The following is a 25,149-nucleotide window of genomic DNA, read 5'->3' as shown; positions in this document are numbered from 1 at the left end:
TTGCTTATTTAAAAGCAACAAAATAATAACAATCCTGTTTCAGTTCACCCACACGTAACACATACACAAACACAAACACCAGTCCACAGTGCATGCTCTAGTGCTTGTGGTGAATACAGTTCTTTAGTGACAACAAAAGTGCAGTGTTGTTGATCCGGGTTTAGTGCTAGCCTTTGGCGACAGCTCCGGGTCGTGTTAGCCGTCAAATAATTACAAACAGTATTATTAACGACTAACAAAAAAAACAAAACACTCCCGTTTCACAGCACAGGTTCTCCTTCTGGTCATTTAACATAACCATTCACAAAGGACCAGATCACATCACTATGTCCCCCTTTTATAACGTCACCCATGACCCCTTGTTCAACGAGCGCATCCGCTCCTCCAGTCCAGGTCATTGAGTTTGTATACCGTAGCTTTGCCCCCATACTGGATGGCTGACTTCCACCTAACTCTAGGAATAAACTGTCGTGCCATTTAGTGCAGGGTATTTTGTTTGCTTTAAGCAGCTGCCTCGCAGGTCTGGAGGGAGATCTAACACCAAGAATCATTTGATCTCTGTCACAGCGTCTTATATTAAAGAGGCGGGTTGTTTGGAAGAAGAATTCCAAAACGGTTGAATACATCAATGCCACAAATTGCCCCACAGACCGTATGTTTGACACCCCTGCTTTAGAGTATGAACTGTTTATTTTAAACTATGTCATTCAGGAATACATGTTAAAATTAAGGTAACAAAGTAGTAAGGTAAGCAGTGTAGTTTCACTTTACGTTGCCTTCATCTTCACAATAAGCTACTGACCAAAAGATATGCCTGGACTGTTGGGGCTTTTAATATCATGGTGGTCACGGGTAAGTCTCTGACATTATCGTTGTAAGAGAGCAAGGTCCTTCACATTGTAAAACCAGCAATGGACTGGTTTGGACTTTTCTTTTAACAGTACTTTAATTAAATACTGTAACTTTTAAAACAAATATATAACTGCACCCACAACAAAAGAGAAAAAAATGTGCTACTTACCTGTTGTGTGCAATTCATTGTCTTGCAGTAGAGAGGTTTCTGGAAAGAAGGAGAAGGGGTTAATGGGTTTTGCCACTTTTGAGGCGCTAACACACTGGAAAGGTGCACATTTTCAATGTGTTGCATGGATCTAGTTGTTGGAAACCCTCAAACTTTTTTCTTTGTTTACCTGAGTTGCATAGGGTAGTGGTGTCTTCCATTTTGTGGGAGGAAGTGAAAAAACCACCATCTGTTACCTCTGTGCTGACTTCTTGTAATCAGGGCAGCACCATTAGGTAAAAATAAAGGGGAAGTATTTTTTATTTGTTTATTTTGTGCATGCTTAAAGTATTATTTATTTGATACGTGTGCATGTGTGTATGTTTGTTTTATAATGATTGTGTATTAGAATTTATTAAATATATTGGAAGTTGTGACAGGATGACGAGTGGTGACGTCAGGCCAGTTGCAGGAACAAAAACAGAGGCAAGTACTGCAGGCAAAAGACGCGGCGTCCGCCGTTTATTTAAATAATACAAAAATAAAATAAATATTTTAACACAAAAATAGTGCTCACAGAGCAAAAATAAAAAGGTAAACAAAAACAAGTCTCGAACACAAAATGAACAGCCAATACAGGTCAGGCTGTGAAAATGCCCTCATTGATCCTGTATATTTTTCTATGTTCAATTTTTCTTTCTCTCTCTCTCTCTCTCTCTCTCTCTCTCTCTCTCTCTCTCTCTCTCTCTCTCTCTCTCTCTCTCGTTCCACCTCTGAACACCCACACCACGACCACGAGTGGCGAGAGCTGCAGGCTTTTATATTAGTGATCAAGGGATTAACTACCTATCAATTATTTATTATTTTATTATTATTGTGGTTTGTCAAACTTGTACTTTACTTGAACAAAAGTTATTGTATTTCTTGCTCTTATTGTATTACTTGTATTGTAACGCTTGAAATGTTTTTGCTTACGATTGTAAGTCGCCCTGGATAAGGGCGTCTGCTAAGAAATAAATAATAATAATAATAATATTAATCCCCCGGTCACATTCTGCACGAGTTTTCTAATGTGGATGGGGTTTCCCATCCACGCTGCTAAACAGTATAAAACAAAAACATTTGGCTACGCCGCCATATTTATAAAACAATAAACCATAAATAAACAATAACACATCGTTAAATACATAACAAAACCCGGCTCCGCCGCTATATTTATACATAAATAAATCATAATACACAAATACAAAATAACACAGTGCACAGGGGCAGAGAGGGAGACCCCGTTCTAAAAATAAATAAACAAAACACTGTACAGGGCTCCTCACTCTGTTACAGAAGTATTTATTTATTCTAAATGTTTTACAGTTTAATAGAAGCAACCACACACTTGGTTTAGTCAGGGGGAGGGGTATACCTGTTCAGGTATAAATGCTGGCATTTCTGGTCAGTCGGGGTGAGAGAGGCCAAGGGATAGCTTGAAACCTTGCTAAGCTGAACTGTTGCTGTTTCCTTTTTTTATTATTTGTGTCTTGCAATAGTTGTTTGATGCCACAGTAGTGTTGATTTAATTACTTCGCTACAGTGAAGGCTTGAATAAGAAGACAACCTTCAACCTCGTTCTGTCCTCGTTGTTTGGTCTAGTCAGTGGCTTGTTGAGTGCTACTAGTGATTCGATCTCCTGGGTTCAGATATAGATCATCACTTGGTTCTGCTTCAGGCTTGCACTGAGCGTTCCAGTAGCCTCTCAGATATTGGCACTAGTGGTTCGATCTCCGTTTTTCGGAGGTGATCGCCACTTGGTTTGGTCCTGTGCTTGCACTGTGACGTTCCACCTCGGCATCGAGTTTTGCTCAGCACCGAGCGTCGACACCATAAAAAATAAAATAAATAAATAATTAACATTTCAACCGAATGCTGCCGTCGGCACCAAGCTCAATATTTGGCACCGACCCTTGGCACCATGCCATTTCATCACTGCACTATTTGCAGAGCTAAGCTGTCTAGCACAGATGGTGGTGGCTCAGGAGGTAGCATCTCTATTAGAGAAGCGGGCGATTCGCATTGTAGACCCATCAGACACCAACAACGGGTTCTACTCGAAGTACTTTCTGTTGCCAAAGCGGGATGGACTGATCCTCGACCTCAGAAAATTAAACCTGTACTTGAGTCAGAGGCAGTTCAAGATGTTAAATGTGCAGCAGCTGTTGCGATCCATCAGGCCAGACGATTGGTTCACTACGGTAGACCTAAAGGATGCCTACTCCCACATCCCAATAAGACACACCAGAAGTACCTACGGTTCGCTTTTCAGAGGACAGTGTATGAGTTTTGTGTCCTGGCATTCGGCCTCTCTCTGGCTCCTTGTGTCTTCAGGAAGTGCATGGAAGCCATATTGGTCCAGTTGAAAGGCATCAAGAGTTCTCAACTACCTGGACGACTGGCACATCCTCACCACGTCTCCAGAGCAATCACGACCTCACACAGACATCGTAACTGGTCACCTGCCAAAGAGCCAACTGACTCCTCTTCAGACAGCCTTCTACCTGGGAGTGCATCTAAACTCAGAGACAATGTTGGCCACTCTGTCGGACGACAGAGTAATCAGAATGAATGCTTGCCTAAAGTTTTTCCAGCTCAGGGAGTGTGGCAACCCCCTTGGAAGGGACACCACATCAGTGTTTTGGAACTGCAGGGAGTTATTCTGTCCCTGCAGAATTGTTTTGAGGAGATACGATGGAGACATGTGTTGATCTGGACGGACAACACATCAGTGGTGGCCTACATAAACCACCAAGGTCACCCATTGTGTTGCCCGCAGGCTTCTGCTACGGGCACATGAACACCTCTTCTCTATCAGGGCAGTTCATCTTCCTGGAGAGATCAACTGGGCTGCGGACCTACTCTCCAGAGGGGTCCCAAACGCTTCAGTGGAGACTTAAAGCATTAACGTTCTGCGTACTTACATCTGAGCTAATTGTGTGTTGGTGCACCAGATATATTGAAAAAAATGTAAGACGTATTAACGTCAAACTTACAATCGACTTTTAAGACTTGGACTTACATCCTGTTGGTGCACTCCAGCCCTGGAACCTGCTACACCATGTAAACCCTCCCTATACACTGGGATCAACATCCCCTAATCTAACCTACTTCTGATGCTCCAGAAGTCCCGGCCTCCCGCGACTCCGGGTCGTTGTGACGGTCCTGGCTGAGCAGCCCTCACAGGCATCGTCTTGCAGTTGAAGGGTTCTGTAGTAGTCTCTGCAGAGCAGATAATCTCCTCCTGGATGTAAACAAAGCAAGCTTTCCCTCGACAGCCATCTGTGTGGCAATGGCCTTGCAGTAGCATCGAACTGTGGCCCAGACGCTTTTTTAACTCTGCGCAGCATCCCTGTGCTGAAGCCAGAATTGTGCAAGAAACCAGCGACAGGGCTCTCCCTGCCACAGGCACGCTGGCCAGTAAATCAAATGTTTAAGAATTACTAACACAAATCTTATGTAACCCATTTTAAAATATGTTTTTGTAAACAATTAAAAAAGCACTTAAGTGAGTTTAAAACATGTTGCATACGATTTATTTTTTAAAGTTATCTGAGGACGGCTAAAAAAAGAAGTAGATAACTCCTTAAAAAAGGAGGAAAAATCCATTAAGATCACTAGTGATGAAAATATGATGCATGTACAGTAGTACAGAACCTTTTATTAGAAGTCAAATTGTATATTTCACTGTTACAAAAAAAACTGTGAAATCTGCATTAAGTAATTAGGTGTTATATACTGGTGAGGATCAGGCTTAGGTTGGGGAACACATGAAACAATAAACAGTAGCCACAGAAGAGCACTATTGTGCTGTGATACTGCCTGCCTTGTAACTAACTTATTTAGAGCACTTTTTTTTACTTGTTTTTGCTTGTTTTCTATAGATAAAATCATATAATTGCTCTCTGAAAATGTCCCTTGCTGAGGTAGCTTTGTCATATAACTGCTGTGAATCGTGTAGTTTTCCTTGTATGATACCCATAATTACATCTGACACAGTTACCTAAAGCGTTTGGTCTCCATCAACTGTAAAATCAAAAAAGCCACATAACATGCAACATGATAATTTACAAATGGAGTAATGCACATCTTTTTTCTCACAGGAACTGAGTGACATGATACCCAAGTCTGCTGTAGGAGAGCTCTCAACTGACTCCAGTAACGTAGTGACTCTCATCAAGGATGCGTATAGTGTAAGTCCTTTATATGATTATCTTCTGAAAGCTTTCTTGAATGCTTCTAATTGATGTCATTAGAGTATATGGTGCTGGGACAAACATGGATTTTTCATGTTCAAAATTAAGTACCGTATTACTTCGAATTCGTGCCGCCGATAGTTACAGCAGGATATAATTAAATACAAAATACTTGTGACAGATTACAGTACTCTAAAGTACAGGATTAAATGCAGTAAAATAGAGAGCAGATAAGTTCTACAGGTGCTGTCTGAAGAGGTGAGTCTTGAGGAGGTGCCGGAAGGTGGTCAGGGACTGGGCAGTCCTGACATCTGTAGGAAGGGGCGAGGGTGGAGAAGGAGCGGGCTCTGGAGTCATGGAAGCATAGAGGAGGTACAGCCAGTCTTCTAGTGCAGGAGGAGAGGAGAGGTCGAGTGGGGGTGTAGGGAGGGATGAGGGTCTGGAGGTAGCTGGGTACAGTCTGGTCAAGGCATCTGTAGGCTAGTACAAGAGTTTTGAACTGGATGCTAGCGGTGATCGGGAGTCAGTGGAGTGAGCGGAGCAGTGGAGTTGCACCAGGCGAGCAGCGGAGTTCTGGATGAGCTGGAGCGGATGGGTGGCGGATGCAGGGAGGCCAGCCAAGAGGGAGTTGCAGTAGTCTAGACGGGAGAGCACCAGGGCCTGGACCAGGAGCTGGGTGGCGTAGTTGGTGAGGAAGGGTCGGATTCTTCGTATGTTGCTCAGGAAGAATCGGCAAGTGTGTGCCAGAGTGGAGATGGGCTGGGAATAAGAGAGGCAGGGGTCCAGGGTGACTCCGAAGTTGTTAGCTGAGGAGGAGGGAGAGAGTGTGGTAGATTCCAGAGGAATGGAGATTAAGAGATCAGAGGAGGGGGAGGAGGAGGAGGAGGAGGGAAAGAAAAGGAGGTCAGATTTAGAGAGGTTGAGTTTGAGGTGATGCGAGTGCATCTAGGAGGAGATAGCAGACAGACAGGTAGAGATATGGGAGGGGATGGTGGAGTCAGAGGTCAGGAAGGAGAGGAAAATCTGAGCATCATCAGCATAGAAATGGTATGAGAAACCATAGGATGGAATGAGGGGGCCCAGGGAGCTGGTGTAGTGAGAGAACAGGAGAGGACCCAAGACTGACCCTTGGGGGACTCCTGTTGAGAGAGGCGAGGTGTGGAGGTTGCTTCACCCAGGTTACCTGGTAAGTGCGGTTGGAGAGGTAGGAGGAGGGTTTAGGAGGGAGGAGAAGGTAGAGAATAGTTTACCTGTGTTGGTAGTGGAAGCTTGGATTATAGATTGGAAATAAGTACATTTAGCAGCGGAGAGAGTAGAGGAGAAGATGGAGAGGAGAGTGCGATAGAGATCTAGGGCAGCAAGGGAGTTTGGTTCTCTTCCATTTCTTTTCTGCAGATCGCAGTTTGGTTCTTGCTGAGTGGAGCACAGAGGAGAGCCAGGGTTGGGCAGTGGAGGGGCGAGCAGGTCGGGAGGTGAGGGGACAGAGGGAGTCAAGGGAGGAGGTGAGTGAGGAGAAGAGGGTGGAGGTAGCAGAGTCTACAGAGAGTTGGGAGAAGGAGTCAGTAGGAGGGAGAGAGAGCAGTGGAGGCAAGAACAGAGGGGGAGAGAGAGCGGAGGTTACGGCGAGAGGTGACAGTGGGGGTAGGGGGAGCAGGGAGAGAGGGGAGAGACAGAGAAAAAGAGATGAAATAGGTCCAGGGGGGTGACAGAGCGGGTGGAGGGGCAGCAGGCCCTGGAGAAGGTGAGGTCCAGTTGACGGCCAGCTTTGTGGGTAGGGGGGGATGGAGAGAGACAGAAGTCGAAGGAGTGAAGGAGAGGGAGGAATCCGGCAGAGTGGCTGGGGTTGGAGAGATGGATATTGAATCACCTAATAGGACAGTTGGGGTAGACAGAGAGGGGAGGGAGGAGAGTAGATAGTCGAGTTCATCGAGAAAGTGAAAGAGAGCTCCAGGGGGACGGTACAGTACAATTAGCAGGAGTTGACAGGGAGAGGTTAGTTGGACAGCATGAAATTCAAAAATTGTAAGGAGGGAGAGAGGAGAAGACCAGTCTCACCTCCCCGTCCAGTGAGACACGGGGTATTGGACAGGACGTAGAGAGAGGACAGGGCGGCAGGAGTTACAGTGTTATCTGGGGACAGCCAGGTTTCAGTGAGAGCAAGGAAATCAAGAGAGAGGTGGAAGGCAAAGGCAGAGATTAAATCAGCTTTGTTAGCAGAAGAGTGACAGTTCCAGAATGCACCAGAGAGAGTGCGGGAGGGGAGAGAGTGAGAGGGGGGAGAGGCAGAGGGATGAGGTTAGAGGGGTTGGAGGAGCAGCGGCGGAGAGAGGTCAGAGGACGAGGGCGAAAGGACAGAACAGGGATGTGAGAGACAGTCATAGCTGGACAGGCGAGACAAATAGGCACAGTGGGAGTGGGAGTGGGAGCAGTGGGGGGGGGGGGGGGGGTACAGATGCCGTCCTCGAATAAATGCCGCTCTCAATAAAGAAATGTAAAGGTATTTTTTTTTCTACTCCTGCTCAAAAAATAAAGAAAGAAACGTGCAACTCTGCCTATGTACATGACACCCCGAAGAGATTGCAACCTCAATCCAGCATGTAAAACAAACTAATGTACACCCACCTTAGTAATCAAATGTTATTTTATAGTACAGACCCAACAGACAACCCAAGATGAACTACTTGCAGCACAGCAGTCCTTCACGTCCCTTTTTTCCAGCAGAGTTCAGTATCAACACAGCAGGGAATAAAACAAGGGCTGTCTGTTTACCTCGTTGTCAGCTTGGATGGCGAAAACTTAAACTCAGAGGAACTTAGAGCTTTGCCGGTCACTCTAAGCGCTATCCGAAAGCTGGCTGAAGATATCTTCTTGTGGGGGGTTTAGTTGTTTTGTTTTTTATTCAATTGAAATTTTACTCAGTCCTGTACAATTATATATATTAAAAAAAAACCAAGAGACTTGCTTACTATCTATGAAAAGATTTAGTTTCGGTTTCTCTTACAGAGAAATTACAAACAAGCAGGTAAATTACAGTGAGAAAAAAAATAAATAAATAACAGAGTAGGATATATTTTAGTTTTAACAGAAATCAAACCGATATTCAGAGGTAATATTTTTCGTTAAGAAACAACTGCATCACACTCAACTACCGTTCTCGCTCCTCTTCTTGTCCCACCCCATAGCAACCAATACACACTCCTGATTCGCTGGTACAGTACTCCCCTGACCTCCCAACTCCCACCTAATAGGCTCTTGTTAACTGTCAGTAAATGTACTGTATTCAAGCCCCAAAAACACACAAATATAAAATATTGCAGCGTTTGTAAAGCATAGTATTATTAATAAAGGCCGTCCTCATATAATCGCCGCCCTCGTTTAAGGGCCGCAGTCATATTGATCAATTTAAAATAAATGCTGCGGCGCCAAATTGAAGTAATACGGTATTTTAATATTCTATCGTTTGTAAATATAATCAAAGCTATTATATGTAACATTGTATTAATGTAGAACAAATATTGCAGAAGAATAAGTCGTAAAGGCCTTACATCTCGAGAGAATAAACTTACTAGTCGTTTAAGTTAAAATCTTTACTTTTGCACTTGAAAATGAGTTAAATCAATTTTATTTAACTGGATAACACTATTGAACAGAATAGTCAGTTTCCCTTGAGAATTAATTCCATTATATATACATTTTTATCAATCATATTTGTGAACTGTCAATGTGCTGATGCACTACGTGTTGTCTTGGGGAATAATGTATCCCAGTTATGTGTTAGGACTGCAAATGTTTAATTGTGTGGAACAATAGCTACTTTTCATTCTACAAAAGAAGCATCAATGGGGCAGCAGTGTGGAGTAGTGGGGCAGCAGTGTGGAGTAGTGGTTAGGGCTCTGGACTCTTGACCAGAGGGTCGTGGGTTCAATCCCAGGTGGTGGACACGGCTGTTGTACCCTTGAGCAAGGTACTTTACCTAGATTGCTCCAGTAAAAACCCAACTGTATAAATGGGTAATTGTATGTAAAAATAATATGATATCTTGTAACAATTGTAAGTCGCCCTGGATAAGGGCGTCTGCTAAGAAATTAATAATAATAATAATAATAATAATAATGAAGGTTGTGACAGAGGCAGTTCAGCTTGTGCAGGTTCTGTAACTTGTGCTTTCATTTTTTTCAGTTGCAGTTACGTTCACTGTTATTATACAGTACAGTACATTTTGTGGTGAAATAATTTATTGTACTTTCTAACCCAGAACCTGTCCTCGACGGTGATTATTGAACACAATCGGCTTCCAGACGGGGTCTCCATCTCGTATAACTCAAACTGTGCTGATGAGACAAGGAGGCATGAACCCAAGGGATCTTGCAGCAATGTGAAAATCAACAATGAGGTAAACTGACATTAAGCCTGGGACACGCAAGCACTTTTTATGTCCAAAAATCAGTGTGGTGAACATCATATAATCATATAACATATATGATGGGTTTTATAATAAACAAAGTAACCTCTCTATTTGACTTTGCAGATCATCAGAAACATTAAAACATATTTTAAAACATAGTACTGTATAACTTTGCTTTCAATATGTATGAACTATATCAGTATTTTAAAGTACATAAGATATTATTATGAGTCACCCACATTAAGCCTTTAATACTGAGCAGATGTCAGTTACAGGTAGCCTGGCTAGGAGAGCCCGGGATGTTGCCTGGCCAGTCTATAGCTTTGATGTATACAACACATATTAAAGGTTACAATTATGGCACAATCCATATTGTGTATACCAAAAACCTGCATTATACAAAATGGTCCAAATTGGGACCATGGGTGTTCATAAAATCAGATTAGAAATGTGAATGTTTTGGTTATTTAAATCTCTCCCATCATTGAATCAGGTCCTTTTCCCCTTAACTGTAAGCATGGAAACCATGTTCAAACTCTTTTCAAACTTTTGTCAACTTAGTCCTGAGAGGCAGAATAATAACAATACTTCAACAACCTTCCAGAAGCCTCTTATCCAAACTAAACTCCAAACCTCCTTCAAACCTTGTGTAAACTCACTTTGGCAAAACCAGAAATACTGTCTTCTATGGCCTAAAAGAAAGCAAACATTTGATCTTGAAAATACAAATTTTTCTTTGGCATAAACATGAAATGAATGGTTAAGGATCAAGTCATCATTGCAGAGCCTACACAGTTTCTGTGTATTTTTTATTGAACTGTAGATCTAGAGTTTATTAAACTGGTGTTTTTCCATTACAGTCGGCACCTGCCTAATCTAGATTTCTGCTTAAATGGGACATAACTCTTTCTTGAGAGGACCGGCGCTAGCCACCCGCGGGCCCATCCTCTTCCCCACTCCCCGCCCCCTCAATTGCACGTGTACAGTTCTGGCATTAGGCACCCTCGAAGTAATAGGGAAAGTGGGTACAAACAAACACTTTTCTTCATGTAGAGAATACTATTTTTGACGTTTTAATCAAGTCTTCGTGGGATGTCTAAACATGTTTTAATATAAAAAAACGTACATGTTTTTAGTGGTCGATGGTGTTTGAAGGTGTATATATAATTTGAGAAACGCACAAAATGATTGGCTTCCTATATATACCGTCCTAAAGTGCAGTTAAATTATTTATATGAACATCTGTAATCCTAGCTGACATGTTGGATGTACTCGCACAGCACCAAATACTGTACTAATAATTCAGATATCTCTCCAGTTTAATGTAGTACCCTGTGCAAATCTCTGATCCTCACTTCTACAATAAAAGTCTCCACTCACCAGTCCTTGTATTTAAGATAAAACGTCATATCACAGGTTATACGATTTTACTTGGAGATTATTATGTGAAGCTCCATGTGAGAACTTGCTCTTAACGTTGTCTGATTTGTTTTAATTATTATGTTTTACACCAGATCTCATGAATCAAATATAAAGATATCATGAATATAATATAAAGATATCATACAGCATTCATTGCATACCGTACAGTAACACTTATGTCTATATACATTTCTCAATAACAAATATATTTAAAACAAAACAATGTACACAATAAATGTACACAATTGAAAATATACAATACAATAAAAACAAAGGTGTAAGGGTGGGTATGGGAAGGGAAGGATATATTTACAGAAGGTGTGGTTTAATTCCATGCTGGAGGTTTTTTAGGAATATAACATTACCAGTGTCATTCATATGGACACAACCACCCCTAAAAAAGCCCAACCTGATCATACTTAATTTCGGGGTGCCGAATCGAATCCCCCCAAAACCCCTTACAAAATCTGAAATTACATTGTTCACCCAGTTACGTGCTTTGTTTATTTTTGGAGATGCCTTTACATCTTTCAAAACACGTTGCTGGGTGATGCACGAGAATTATTTTTGTATTTGGAAATAGCTTATGCAAATTTGTTAAATCTTTTTTCATTTTTCTAACTAATTCCACACTTTTCAATTGACCTAAATCATTGCCTCCAGCATGAATCACCAGGATATCAGGTTTGGATGAAGGGGGATTAAAGAATAAATCATAAACAAAACAAAAGCCCCCTCCGTCCGAACCAGCGGATCGAGGAGTTTGTCTAGTTATTTTTTATGATTTTATACTGTAAATATGAAGCATGTGGTTGCCACATGGTAGAGGAAGGCTGTGTAAGATGTAAGTGCTGGGAAAGTGGACATATACATATACAGTGTAACAGTTTGGTGCAGTTACCATAGAGATGGGTGTAACAGCTGTACTAGAGAGGGGGTGCCTGTGAGTTTGCAGGGAGACAGCAAGGGTGAGACTTACAAAGAGACCCCTGTTACAGAGAATCTCAATTCTTCCTTTTGTTATTATGAGAATAAATCTAATGATTTGTCTGAGAAATTGAGTGCAACACATATTCCACCCACTACCACTGATGTGCAAATAATAATGGCTGCATATACTTGGAACTTGTTTAATACTTTTCATCATTTATAGCAGTGTTTCACAAACTTGGTCCTGGGGACCAACTGTGTCTGCTGGTTTTGTTCCAACTGAATTCTCAATTGTTAAATTGATTCCCCAATTGAACTAACAATTAGTTACTTAATACAATTTTAGAGATAACATGAAATATCCAACATAAGTTATAAAAATATGAGGTTGAGACAACTTTGCTTTTAATTTACACATATCCTGTTTTTATAAATATATTGTGGCAGCGGCATGTAATGGGAAGAAAGGAAACACTTCTAAAGATTTATTTGGCGCTGGAAAGGCGGTTTATTGTAGAAATGGATTGGCGCTTATAAGTGCCTTTGTTTTAGCTCGAAAATGGTCTTTAGCTCTTCTGCTCTCACTCTCTCAGCACTCTCTTGTCAGCGCAGGTTGCAGCTTTATATAGAGTCCGCAGGCGGGAAAGAGCAGACCTGGTTGGAACCAGACTGCAGCAGCAATAAGTCCCATTCAGTGGGTCCGACCATATAGGGACTGTTGGCATGTATGTATTTCCTGTGACACCTGTCAAAGAACAACCTGTTGTGTCATGTGATTGCACTGCCTTGTACTAGTTTGAAAAAACGTTAGGTTACCTACCGTAACCCTGGTTCCCTGAAAGAGAAGACGACCACCAAAGACATTATGTATGGGATATGCCTGCCCATTGGGTAGGTATCGCTGAGGTCTCTATACCAGAGCTGCCAATAGGCCCCTTCCTGGGATGATGCAGTCGGTCCCGCCCACCGAGGGAATAAAACTGTCACCCCGAGGAAGCCATTTTTCTTTTTCCATCGAACCCGTAAGGGCGACCGATGCGACCGATGCGACCTCGCAGTTTGTGGTCATCTTCTCTTTCAGGGAACCAGGGTTACGGTAAGTAACCTAACATTCCCTTTCAATTCGAAGACGACCACCAATGACATTACATATGGGATAATGTATACCAGAGCCGTCACGATGGAGAAGGAACGGCAGCATATGAGGGACACACAAGCACTGTCTAACCCAGAGGTTAGCGGCGTGAACTTACACCCTCAAGGACCCTCGTGCCTAATGAAGGCAGGGCAGGGTCTACCACATTAAGGCGGTAGAACCTGGAGAAGGTATGCGGCGTAGCCCAGCCAGCCGCAGTACAAATATCAATCATCGAGGCACCTCTGAAGAGGGCCCAAGATGTAGCCAATCCTCTAGTGGAGTTTGCGGCTACCCAACCAGGTGGGGGCAAGCCAGCACCATTGTACAAAGTCGAACCTAAAAATGCGCACCAGGAGACATTGAATCTACGGGGGCATGGCAAGCAGAGATAGCTGCTAAATACACCTTCAAGGTAGAAGGTGACCTACCAGCATCAAGCAGTTCTTGGAGAAACTGTAAGATGACCAGCATAGGGCAAGATATGGGGTCATGGCTTCTAGCCAGACACCAAGCTTGGAAATACCTCCACTTATAGGTGTACAAAGACCTAGTGGAGTCTGCCCTAGCGCTCTGCAACGTACCCACAACCGCATCTGATAGCCCTAGGGCTAACCAGCGGTCCCTTTCAGGGGCCAGACCCATAGCTGGAACCTGCCCGGTTCCAGGTGCCAAAGAGTGCCTCTCGCCTGACTGACGAGATCCAAGCGCAGTGGGATCTCCCAGGACCACCTGTGTAACAGCTAGATTCTCCTGGGCCGCTTGAGTGCCACTAGGAGAACTGATGCTTCCTCTAACTGGACCTTTTTGAGAAAGGCCCGGAGCAGCGGTATAGGCAGGAAAGTGTACAAAAATGCTTTGGGCCATCCGTGCGCTATGGCATCTACGCCGAGTGGACCGTCTAAGCGGTGGAGGGAGTACCACAGGGGGCAATGCGTCATCTCTGCCGAGGCAAAGAGATCGACCTGCACCTTCCTGAACTGTTCCCAAATGTGCTGCACTATCTGAGAGTGGAGTCGCCACTCTGATGGATGCGGACCGTTCCTGGAGAGGAGGTCCGCTGCCCAGTTCACCACTCCAGGAATGTGCATCGCCCGTAGGGACAGCAAGTTCCTCTGAGCCCATGTCAATAGCCTGAAGGCCATGCGATGCAACCCCGGGAACTATAGGCCACCCTGGTGGTTGACATACACCACCACTGTCGTGTTGTCCGTCCGGATCAACACATGTGTACCGCTCAGCACTGGGAGGAAGTGGTGGAGAGAAAGGGATATCGCTTGCAACTCCAGCATGTTTATGTACAGGGATGTCCAGCGGTCCGGCCAGGATCTGCGTACTCCTCTGTCTTCTCAGACCGCCCTCCAACCCAAGTTGGAGGTGTCTGTCGTCACCACTTGGCAGTTTAACACTACTCCCATTCGCACACCTTCGCGCAGGTAGAGCGTAGACCTGCTGAGCACGCGTGAGACACAGTCAGCCGACGTTCTCTGTCTCGTTTGGTGTTGAGGTGAAACGCATTGAGCCACGCTTGTAGCGGGTGCATGCAAAGCAGACCCAGCTGAATGGCCGATATGGCTGCGGCCATCAGACCCAATTTCTGGCAGAATAGGAGGGTGACCTGCGATCCCTGTTGAAACAGGGAGAGGCAACCCTGGATATCTGCAACTCTGTCGGAGCCCCAAGTACGTCGTGCACTGCACCGGTGTAAGCTGACTCTTTGAATCGTTGATGGTGAGGCCCAAAAGCTGAAATCTTTTCATGCAACCTGCTGAATAATACATTTTGAGTTTTTTTGTGTGCTTTATGAATTGTTTGTATTAATCAGGTATGTGTGTCTCTGGGTGCTTATATGTGTACAGTATTAGCATGTTTTTCAAAAGGGGCAAAGTGAGAACTAGTTTTTTTTAATGATTTTTAAAGCCTGATTAATGAAACCTAATCACTTTATTTCAGTATTTTAAAGGCTATAAAAGTGGATACACAATGTGATTTATATAAATTATTTGAAAGCTACTTCTTCAGTGACCAAATCAGGTTTTAAATCACTTTTAGATTTAGACCCCCCCTTTTAAAAATCAAGCTGTATGTGTGCATATAATATATTATCACATTATTAAATTTTCTACTGATAACAGATAAACAGATAAACTACAACTTACAAAGAAAACATTATCTATGTTTTTTTTCCAATCATGTAGCGTCATAGAAGCTAAGCATCAGGTGCTTCCAAAAGAAAGAAAAAGCTTAAAGAGAAAGAGGAATCCAGGAAACAGCAGAGAGCAATGGAGAAATGTATTTTCCCTAAAGATTTACAGTGTGTTGGAGACAAAGTGAAGTTGAAGGGAGTGTGTGTGAAGGAGAAAGCAGTGGCCAGGCAGAAAGGCAGCAAGTTGAACGGAGTGTGTTTGAAGGAGAAAGCAGTGAAGGCCAGTCAGCACCACACAATCTAATAGCCACATTAGACACAGATCCTGGAATGTGGCCAGCAAAAAATGATGAAAAGACTAGGCAGGGCACACATCAAGTAGAAAACTTCAGTTTTCCAGTTGATTTCTCCTTGTACAATCATCGTTTTACACCTGAGAACTATTACAGAAAGATGCCTAATGGAAAAAGAGTATGTCACACCTGGCTGTTGTATTCTATCAGAGAAGATGCTTTATTCTGTTTTTGTTGCAGGTTGTTTAGTAGCTCAGAACATCATTTGACTTCAGCAGGGTTTAGAGAATGGCGTGACATGGCAAAACACTTCATGAGACATCTTTGGAGTACATGAAATGTATGCAGAAGTGGAAGGAGCTTGAAATTAGAGTTAAATACAACAAGACCATTGATCAAGAAAAGCAAGCCCAATTACAGAATGAACAACATTACGGCGTAAAATTTTATAACGCCTGCATGCTATTGTTCAATTCTTGGCACAACGTTGCATGGCATTTCATGGTACACAAGAAAAATTGTATGAACATGATAATGGCAACTTTCTAGCGAAGTTTGACCCTTTGATGCAAGAGCAAATACGCCGGATCAGAAGCAAAGAAATGCACTGTCACTACCTTGGAAAGGACATTCAAAATTAGTTGATACAGCTGATGAGCAGCAAGGTAGTTGAGGAAATTATCAACAGGATCAAGATGGCCAAGTACTATGCTGTCATTTTAGACTGTACTCCTGACATAAGCCATGTTGAGATTATGTCAACTGTTTTCCACGTTGAGGATGGCAATGTGAGCATCAAGGAATATTTTCTTGGTTTTCTGAATGCAGAAGTGACAACCGGCTTGGGTCTAACTGAGGCACTTATTTGTTTCTTGAGACAAAAAGGAATCCCCCTGGCGGACTGCAGGGGTCAGGGCTATGATAATGGCAGCAACATGAAAGGACAGTACAGTGGTGTCCAAGCACATGTGCTCAACATTAATCCCAGAGCTTTTTTTTGTTCCCTGCAGCTGCAATAGCCTAAACTTGGTTATCAGTGATGCTGCAAAATCTTCGGTAGCAGCAAAAGTATTCTTTGGCTACCTTCAACGCATATATGTTCTGTTTGCACCCTCAACTCAAAGATGGAGGATTCTCTGTTCTCATGTCCAAATCACAATCTCTGATACTAGATGGGAGGCAAGAATAGACAGTGTTAAAGCTGTATGGTATCAGATTGAAGGGGTGTGCTGACTCACGCTCCTGTACGAACACTCTGGTGCTCAGCAGGCAGGCTACACCGACCGATACGTTGGCAGGAGCTTGTCTCTGTGTTCATTCCATAGCGGTAGGCAGTTTTTAGCACCACACTGTGAAGGCTTTTTAGCTCAGGCTACGGTACTCCTGCCGTGGTACTCCTGCTGTTGTTGCCAGTGGTCTGTGCGATTGCTTCTAGCCCTCGGCCGCGGCTGCACCAGCACCGACCGGTGCCACACCGGCCCGTGCATTGTTCACCAGTACCACACCGAGCCGTGGCAGCACCAACATTGACCGGTACTGCACTGGCCGTGCACAGTTCAATAGTTCTTAGTTCAACCGTGGAGCCTGCCCAAACGTCGCAACCTGCTCAGTCGGGTGTGGGGGACAGGCATCTGTGACAGAAATACAGTGATTCTTGGTGGTAAATCTCCCTCCCGACCTGTGAGGGCACAAAGTAGCGAGAATAGAGTACCTTGGATGGGCTGACCTGACAGTTCTTTCCCAGAGTTCAAAGGGGACGGAACTCCGGTGCATTAACTCATGGACCCGGAAGGGAAACGATGTGGCAGGTGCGGATTGGAGGGGCGGCTGCACTCGTTTACCAAGGGGTCATGTGTGACGGCATAAAAGGGGACGGAGAAACGCAATCTGTTCCTTCGCTTTGGTTTATGAATAGAACCCGGGAGGACCTGTGAGAGAACAAGTGATAAAAAGTATTGTGAGTGTTTGTTTGGTTTGTCTATAATTGTTCCTGTTTGTTATTAGTAGACGGCTAACACGTTCTGGAGCTGTCGCCAAAGACCAGCACAAAACATGGAACAACACTGCACTATTGTCACTTATAAACCTGTATCACCCAGGACTGGTGACCGTGTTAGTATATTGTGGGACGGATACTTGTGTTTCTTGTTTGGGACTGCAACCCTGTTATTATTTACCCCGTGCACTACACATTGTTGTGTATTGCCGGGGATTATTATTTGGTCACCAGACCTGGATTAAAAATAAACCATTTCCAAATGGATTATAAACCTCTCTGTCTATTGATTACGCACTGTTTCACTCCTGCACCTGTACCACTTTACCACAGCATCCCTCTGGCCCCTGAACGGTAACATTTGAGCCGTCTGGGGTTTTCCAGCAGGGTTATTGACACCCAGCAGAATGCCAGAGCAGCGTCCTCTCGTTCCCAGTGTGGGTACAAGTGGGGCATTTTCCAGACGTGGTGCTTGCCTAAGGGCTTGACCCCACGATCTGACCCATGGCAGTTATACTACAATTTTTGTAGGACCTGTTTGATGAGGGGAAATCCCCCTCTACATTTTAAAGGTCTATTTGGCAGCTATTTCAGCTTGCCATGTTAAAATTGACTCACTCCCCAGGAGTTTACTTCCTGGCGGGGCAATTTTAGAAAGGGGCAAAAAGGCTGCGCCCTCCCCTTAAGGTCAATGTTCCTCAGTGGCAGCTGAATATAGTGCTTAATGCACTTGAGCCCCTGCATTCAGCTGAGCTGAAGCATCTGTCTTTTAAGACAGCATTTTTGTTTGCCATCAAATCCGGCAAGCCTTTTCTGTGGCGAAAGCTTGTCTGTTTTTCGCTGAGTCAGGACCAAGGTCACACTCCACACGAACCCTGCTTCCTTGCCCAAATGTATTCAACCAATCGGTGGAACTGGTGGCTTTTCATCGGATAGGGAGCGTAAGCTCCATGTGCTTTGCCCTGTTAGGGCATTAGCGTATTATATTGACAGAACAAAAAGTTGGAGGCAATCTGAACAGCTGTTCATCTGCTATGGAGCTGAGGCCCACGGTAAAGCCCTGTCTAAGCAGAGGCTGACTGGTCACATTGCAGAGACAGTCAAGATTGCTTATAATCAAGCCAACTTGCCCCCTCCTGTGAAGGTCACTGGTCACTCCACAAGAGGTATGTCTACCTCTTGAGCAGTGTTCCAGGGTGCATCTGTCAGTGACATTTGCAATGCTGCAGTATGGGCTATGCCTCATACTTCACAAGGTTTTACAGACTAAATGTACTGGATCCTCAAAACCCTGACTTTGGGACCAGAGTGCTTCTATGTTGAGACAGGAAGCACCTGCAGAGAACTGATTCCTGCTATGTACTAAAAATAATAAATAAATAAGTAATCTATATTGTGGTAGTCTTACCGTCTGACCCGCTCAGATTTAAGTCGTTCTGCAAGTAATGCACTTTGCAACGGCTTGGTTGTAATTACCCATTATGTAAGGGATACATTTCGTACTTGAAAGGAAACGTTAGGTTATTATCATAGCCCTGGTTCCCTGAAATAGAAATGTATCCATTACAGTCATCATCTACATTACATGCAGCAGGCTGAAGAAGAAAAAAAATGGACTGGCGCTATTCAACCGTCATCACAGAGCCTAGTCTCTTCCAGGAGGGGCGGAGACTGGTGTGATGACGTTGCCGGTCACTGCGTGACAGCTTTGGTAAGTCCCAGAATTTTCAGGTAAACAAAGTTTTCACACCAGTCCTCACACCAGTCTCCGCCCCTCCTGGAAGAGACTAGGCTCTGTGATGACGGTTGAATAGCGCCAGTCAATTTTTTTCTTCTTCAGCCTGCTGCATGTAATGTAGATGATGACTGTAATGGATACATTTCTATTTCAGGGAACCAAGGTTATGATAATAACGTTTTCATGACTGCTCTGTACTTTTGCGAGCTTTGTGGATAACACATGCACTGTATTTTGAAAGGGATTACAGTACCTGCTCATGTCGAGATATAAGATACGTAAATATAATCTGAATTTTAGACCTGCAATACAACAGTTAAACATGCATTATCTAGTTTAGTGCCCACTCCAATTTTATAAAAAGATGCATTAATCTGAATAAGGACATTTGGCACGAACGATATTCCATGCCCTAACAACACTAGCTTGAGTCGTTACACCAGCTTCTTTTCTGAACGCAGAAAGGAGCATCTGCACCTCAAGTCCAGGAGGATATTCAGTTGAAAATTTGTTGTGATTTGTTTCATGGACATTTCAGTTTGATCGCCTAGTGTGTTAGCGATTTGTTGCAGATGAGACACAGATGTTTACCACTGTTTTCAGTGAAAGCGAACTTTCTCCCATTCTGGCTTAAAGCCTCATACATTTATTTATTACTCATGGAGGGTTTACTCAATGCCACTGTCTCCACGAAACAAATGAGCACTTAATTAAAAATGATCAAAATGACTTTCAACCACACATCCAGCTTTCACTCGAGGTGATCGAAATACACATGAGAAAGCACGTGGTGTCGAAGGTCATCAAGTGACGAAATGTCCTTGCATTGAACATGTAGGCTGAAATAAACAGAAGAGACAGAAGGGGAGAGAAGAAATAATAATAAAACACAAATAAATACAGAGAACACAAATAATAAAGTCATATTTATTTTTTGTTTTTTCTTTTCACTTTTATTATTATTCTTTCTTCAGTCCATTGGTGCCGCAAAGTGTGCCTTACACAGCATTTCACCGCAAGCCGCACTTGAACTGCCCATGCGGCTCACGAGGCACAGTTGAGCCACCTCTGATCTATACTAAAAAAGGGTTTTACTGAAACACTTGTTTTGGATATACAGTAATAATTCGATGTGTCTGGAAAGTATACCATTGTTGGGATCTGACTTTCTCTTTTGGAACTTTTAGATTTCTTTTGATGTAACTGTAACTGCAGAAAGGTGCATGGGACCACAGTCCTTTGAAATCAGACCCCTGGGGTTCAGAGAGAAGCTGACTGTGAAAATAACAACACCCTGCCAGTGTGAATGTGATGACCAGAGCAATCCTGCTGACTGCACCAGCAATGGACATATTGAGTGTGGAATCTGCAAGTAAAATACAAAAATTACCAGTTGTAGATTCAGAGAAACTGAAAACAAAGAACCTTAATGGCTTTGGGGTGCAAATTAATTTTCTTATACAGTATATATTTTGAATTTATAGAAATGATATATCTTGTTAATATTTGTGATTATTCACCTAAATTATAAGTTCTCTGTCTATACTGTAGTTCAATGAGGCAACACTCATTTCTATAGACCTGGTGTTTATTTGGATTGATATTATAAAATAAAAGCCTACTTAGGCATATTTATCATCATGTAAATATATCTGTACCCTACAAAAATCTTAAGTAGTTTTGTTATCAAAATAATATTAAAGTTTGTTTTTATTTTTTTCTCAGTTTGCAGTTATCTGTATGTATTCAGTATGTTTGATGAATGTGAAACTCATGTTTGCTTAATCGTATGCTTAAATGCTTAATTTATGTTAATTAGCCATACGATTTAATTGAATTATTTTGTTAGCTATGTGCTTTAATTGGCTGCTTCATGGTCCCTTCAACAGGAAGTTTGTCAGTTGTTTCATGCTAAGCTGTAGCCTGTTCAATAAAAAGCACCCAACTATTGAAAAAAAAAAACTAACTAGAGATTGAAACGTCATATATAACTTATAAAACAGTAGAATGAGGAATATTTTCAGGGAGCAGGATTTGTTTTTACTGCCTGTATCAGACTAGCCTGACCAGCTTGTTCTTTTATCTAACAGCTGTAACTCGGGTCACGTTGGCCAGAACTGTGAGTGTCGTGTTGGGGATAAGACCGAAAAGGAACTTACCCAAAGCTGCAGAAGAGACAATGGCACCAGCATCTGTTCAAACCTCGGAGACTGTGTGTGCGGTGTGTGCCAGTGTCACGCCAGCGAAACCCCCGGAAAACTGATTTATGGGACATTCTGTGAATGTGACAACGTGAACTGTGAACTGAACAACGGCAAGCTCTGTGGAGGTGAGGCAGATTTTCACATTCAGCAACCCAACCCCCGCACCCCCAAAAACCAACAATTTAAATCGATGACCCAGTATAGGTATTTGTAAGGAAGATTTATTGCCACTTTTATTAATTCAGATTAAGCACTGAATGTGAATAATTTGTTATTTCAGGACATGGGAAATGTGACTGTGGGAAGTGTTTATGCGATGAAAACTACCAGGGCAGTGCGTGCCAGTGCTTGAAGTCAAATGAGGTCTGTAAGAACTCCAATGGCACCGTATGCAGCGGGAGGGGCCACTGTGAGTGCAACGTGTGCAAGTGCAAGCCTGGCTATCAGCCACCTTTCTGTGAAGAGTGCCCAGCCTGCCTGTCGCCCTGTCCAAAATATGCGTAAGATGATCATTACACAGTTTATTTTACAGGAAGTAATGGCATTCCTGTTATATCTGGGTAAACCAACCATAGAAAATAAATTATATACAGTACATAAGAACATAAGAAAATGTACAAAACCAGAGGAGGCCATTCGGTCCATCAGTGCCCATCTGGTTCCTAGTAGCTGGTTAATCTCAAAACCAGAGGAGGCCATTCGGTCCATCAGTGCTCATCTGGTTCCTAGTAGCTGGTTAATCTCAAAACCAGAGGTGGCCATTCGGTCCATGAGTGCCCATCTGGTTCCTAGTAGCTGGTTAATCTCAAAGTTTGGTCTAGCTCGGGTCCTAAAGGATCCCAATGACAGTGTCAGTAACATGGCTAGGTAACCCAGTCCATACCCTCATCGCTTTCTGTTTAAACACGTGTTTCCTACCCTCTGTCCTGTCGGCCTCCTCTTAATTTCTCTTGTCCTGGTTTCTGTAATACACTTAAAGCATTCTGTTCTTTTTAATGGCTACCCCACATTGTCCACTCACTGACAGCAATAGCAATGTGTCTATTACAACACAAAGATCTTGTCTCCTGTTCTCGTTCTGTGTCGGCCATTTGGGATTTGAAACCTACATTTTTGGGACTGTTGTGTAACAGAGTTGATCGCTTATTGCTGTATGATACCGGGTGTATAAATAACCCTGTCTATCTAAAAGTCACTAAGTCTGCTGGTTAATATAAACTTTAATCAGAAACATTCATAGTGGCAGGCGAAGTCTGTGTTTTGATTGGTTCATCTACACTTTTGGCAGTACGGCATCCAGTCCAGGTTATTTGAAAACCTTACAATTTGTATTGCATTATCCTCCCCTTGGCTCTTCTTTCTTTACTATTCTTCAACTGCTCAAGTCCAGTGTATATCCCATTTTGTTTACCTGTGCAAGCACTTACTTGTACTCTTTGCTTTGATGTACTATTCCCTTTTTTTCTCCATTTCACAAGTTTGTTTATTCTGGACTTAACTTTGGAGATGAAATATTACAGTTTCAGAGATAATAAATGCTTTGTATTCCGTGAGATATACCACAGTTGCAGTAGTTGCCTAATATGTTATGCTTTTATTACCAAAGCAGAATGACAGGTGGAATATTTATTCTTTTTACCCAGAATTTTTTGTTTCTATTTTAGGGCATGCATTGAGTGTCTGGGATTTCAAAGTGGCCCATACAGTAAAAATTGCTCCAAAGCATGCTCACATATCACACATACAAATGTGGACAAGGTGGTGAATAGAAAGGTCTGTAAAGAAAAGGACTCTGAGAACTGCTGGATGATCTTCACCATGGAGGAATTGGATGGAGAGAATCAGTATAAAGCTATTATAAGGAACGAACGAGGTGGGTGATTATTTTCTTGTCACTAACAGCACTTCAAAACTCACATTATTTTTTTCAGTTTCTCTGCTGTCCTCTTGCATAACTATGAAATATATAACTGGCAAAGTGGTTTGCAGTGCGCAGGTGTCGAGGTAATACAGTGTTCAGTAATAACAAACACAACACAGTTCACGGTGAAAAACATCTCTTTAGTTGTGCTGCAACTAATAGTAACTGGCCCAACACAACGATGTGTATGGCACAGTTAAAACCCACGGGGTTCAGTCCTGAAATAATAATAACACATACTGTACACATACACGATCACAAATTCCAACAGCGAGTGGTCGTCGTGCAAGTGGTGGATCATACAGCAGTGGTGAAACAGTAGTCCAGTGTAGTCCGGGTTTGATGCTGGCTGATAGCGACAGTGCCCGGATTTTAATAATCTATAAATTACAAATGTGACAATTAATAGACAGACAGATACAACACGAAAACACTCATGGTTACTTTTTGCTGGTACCGTCCTTTATAGGTCTTTTCACAACCATAACAAAGGAACAGATTGCTATCGCCACATTCCCTAATATACCCTTAGTCACGCCCCCTTCGGTAGCGAGTGCAATCGCTTTTCCTCCAATCCACGATTGCCACATCACCGACCGCATTAAGGCGATGACTTTTGGTATTGTGACTCCGCTCCCTTTCTGGATAGCCAACTTCCGACATTCCCTGGAATGAATTGCCAACCCATCCAGTCCGGGGCACACTGTTCCTGTTATACAACACCCTCACAGATCGGGAAGGAGATTTATGACTTGGATTCACTCGTTCTATGTCACAATAACTCTTGACCAACCATGCCTATGTGTGTTTGGGGGGGACCTACGCTTCTATAAAAGCTAAACATAAGAAATCTGGACCAAAAAAAAAGAAGAAACAGAAACATAGTCCATTATCTTATGACACTTCCAAAACAACATTTCTTGCCCTGCCTCAGTGAAGGTATTACAATGTGATGCAAGAAAACAAGAATTACCAAAGCTACTGTTATCTCTAAATGCTTTTCCTTTGTTAACAGGCTGATAATCCACTAACATTTTCCTGCCAAGTACAATGTTTTTCAGTATCCAGTATATTAACACTAGACACAGTAGTAGGTTTAGTTTAGTTTGTGACAATCGGTAATTGTGCCCAGTATGTTCTGTCCCTTTAAAATGTTTACAGTAGCTTGCCTTTAAATGTGAGCAGCAGGGGGTGAGCAAGAGAGGAAGACACCAACACAGTGAGAGGACAAAGACACAGTGAGTCACAGACTCAGAAAGAGTGAGAGAGGCAGAGAAAACTTTTGAAGTGTCATGGCAGTATGCATGGAGATACAAGCAGATTTTTTTTTTGTTTTGTTTGTTTGTTTTGTGATCCATTTTTGAATAGTGCAGAAGTTAAAATTAGCAAATTGGATAAGAACCTGTGTGTTTTGGGAGTGTATGGATTTCCTTGCAGCGTTGGAGTTTGCGAGAGGTAGCTAAAATGAAGAAAGCTGATGTGAAACAGAGACTGTAGAAAGCTTGAAACCGGTTTAGAAAGAATGCTGTTCTATTTATTATTATACATATTTTTTTGGAATTAACTGGTTGCGTTGTGCTGAACTTTCTAATTGCACTTGGGATTATAATATCTTTGACGACGCTGAAGTTGGCTTCTTATTCGGCCAGCTTCTTATTAGCATACAGCAAATAACACAAATTGGGATAGAACCCACAACCCTCCAGTCAAGAGTCCAAAGG

At 42.8% G+C, this 25,149-nt stretch overlaps 1 protein-coding gene across 2 annotated transcripts in view; it reads left to right on the top strand.

Annotated features, from left to right (window-relative positions):
* The window catches only part of LOC117426980 (integrin beta-2-like), a 78,585-nt gene that overhangs the window by 48,974 nt on the left and 4,462 nt on the right, over positions 1-25,149 (top strand). For both annotated transcript variants that reach the window (XM_034045270.3, XM_059033445.1), the window contains exons 9-14: positions 5,146-5,235; positions 9,494-9,631; positions 20,491-20,675; positions 21,394-21,632; positions 21,788-22,007; positions 23,172-23,380. In XM_034045270.3, coding sequence (XP_033901161.2) covers positions 5,146-5,235; positions 9,494-9,631; positions 20,491-20,675; positions 21,394-21,632; positions 21,788-22,007; positions 23,172-23,380 — 1,081 coding nt within the window. The remainder of the gene's footprint in view (positions 1-5,145; positions 5,236-9,493; positions 9,632-20,490; positions 20,676-21,393; positions 21,633-21,787; positions 22,008-23,171; positions 23,381-25,149) is intronic.

Source organism: Acipenser ruthenus, chromosome 11 (assembly GCF_902713425.1).
Source record: "Acipenser ruthenus chromosome 11, fAciRut3.2 maternal haplotype, whole genome shotgun sequence".
NCBI classification, from domain to species: domain Eukaryota; kingdom Metazoa; phylum Chordata; class Actinopteri; order Acipenseriformes; family Acipenseridae; genus Acipenser; species Acipenser ruthenus.
This window is presented reverse-complemented; position numbering and strand designations above follow the sequence as displayed.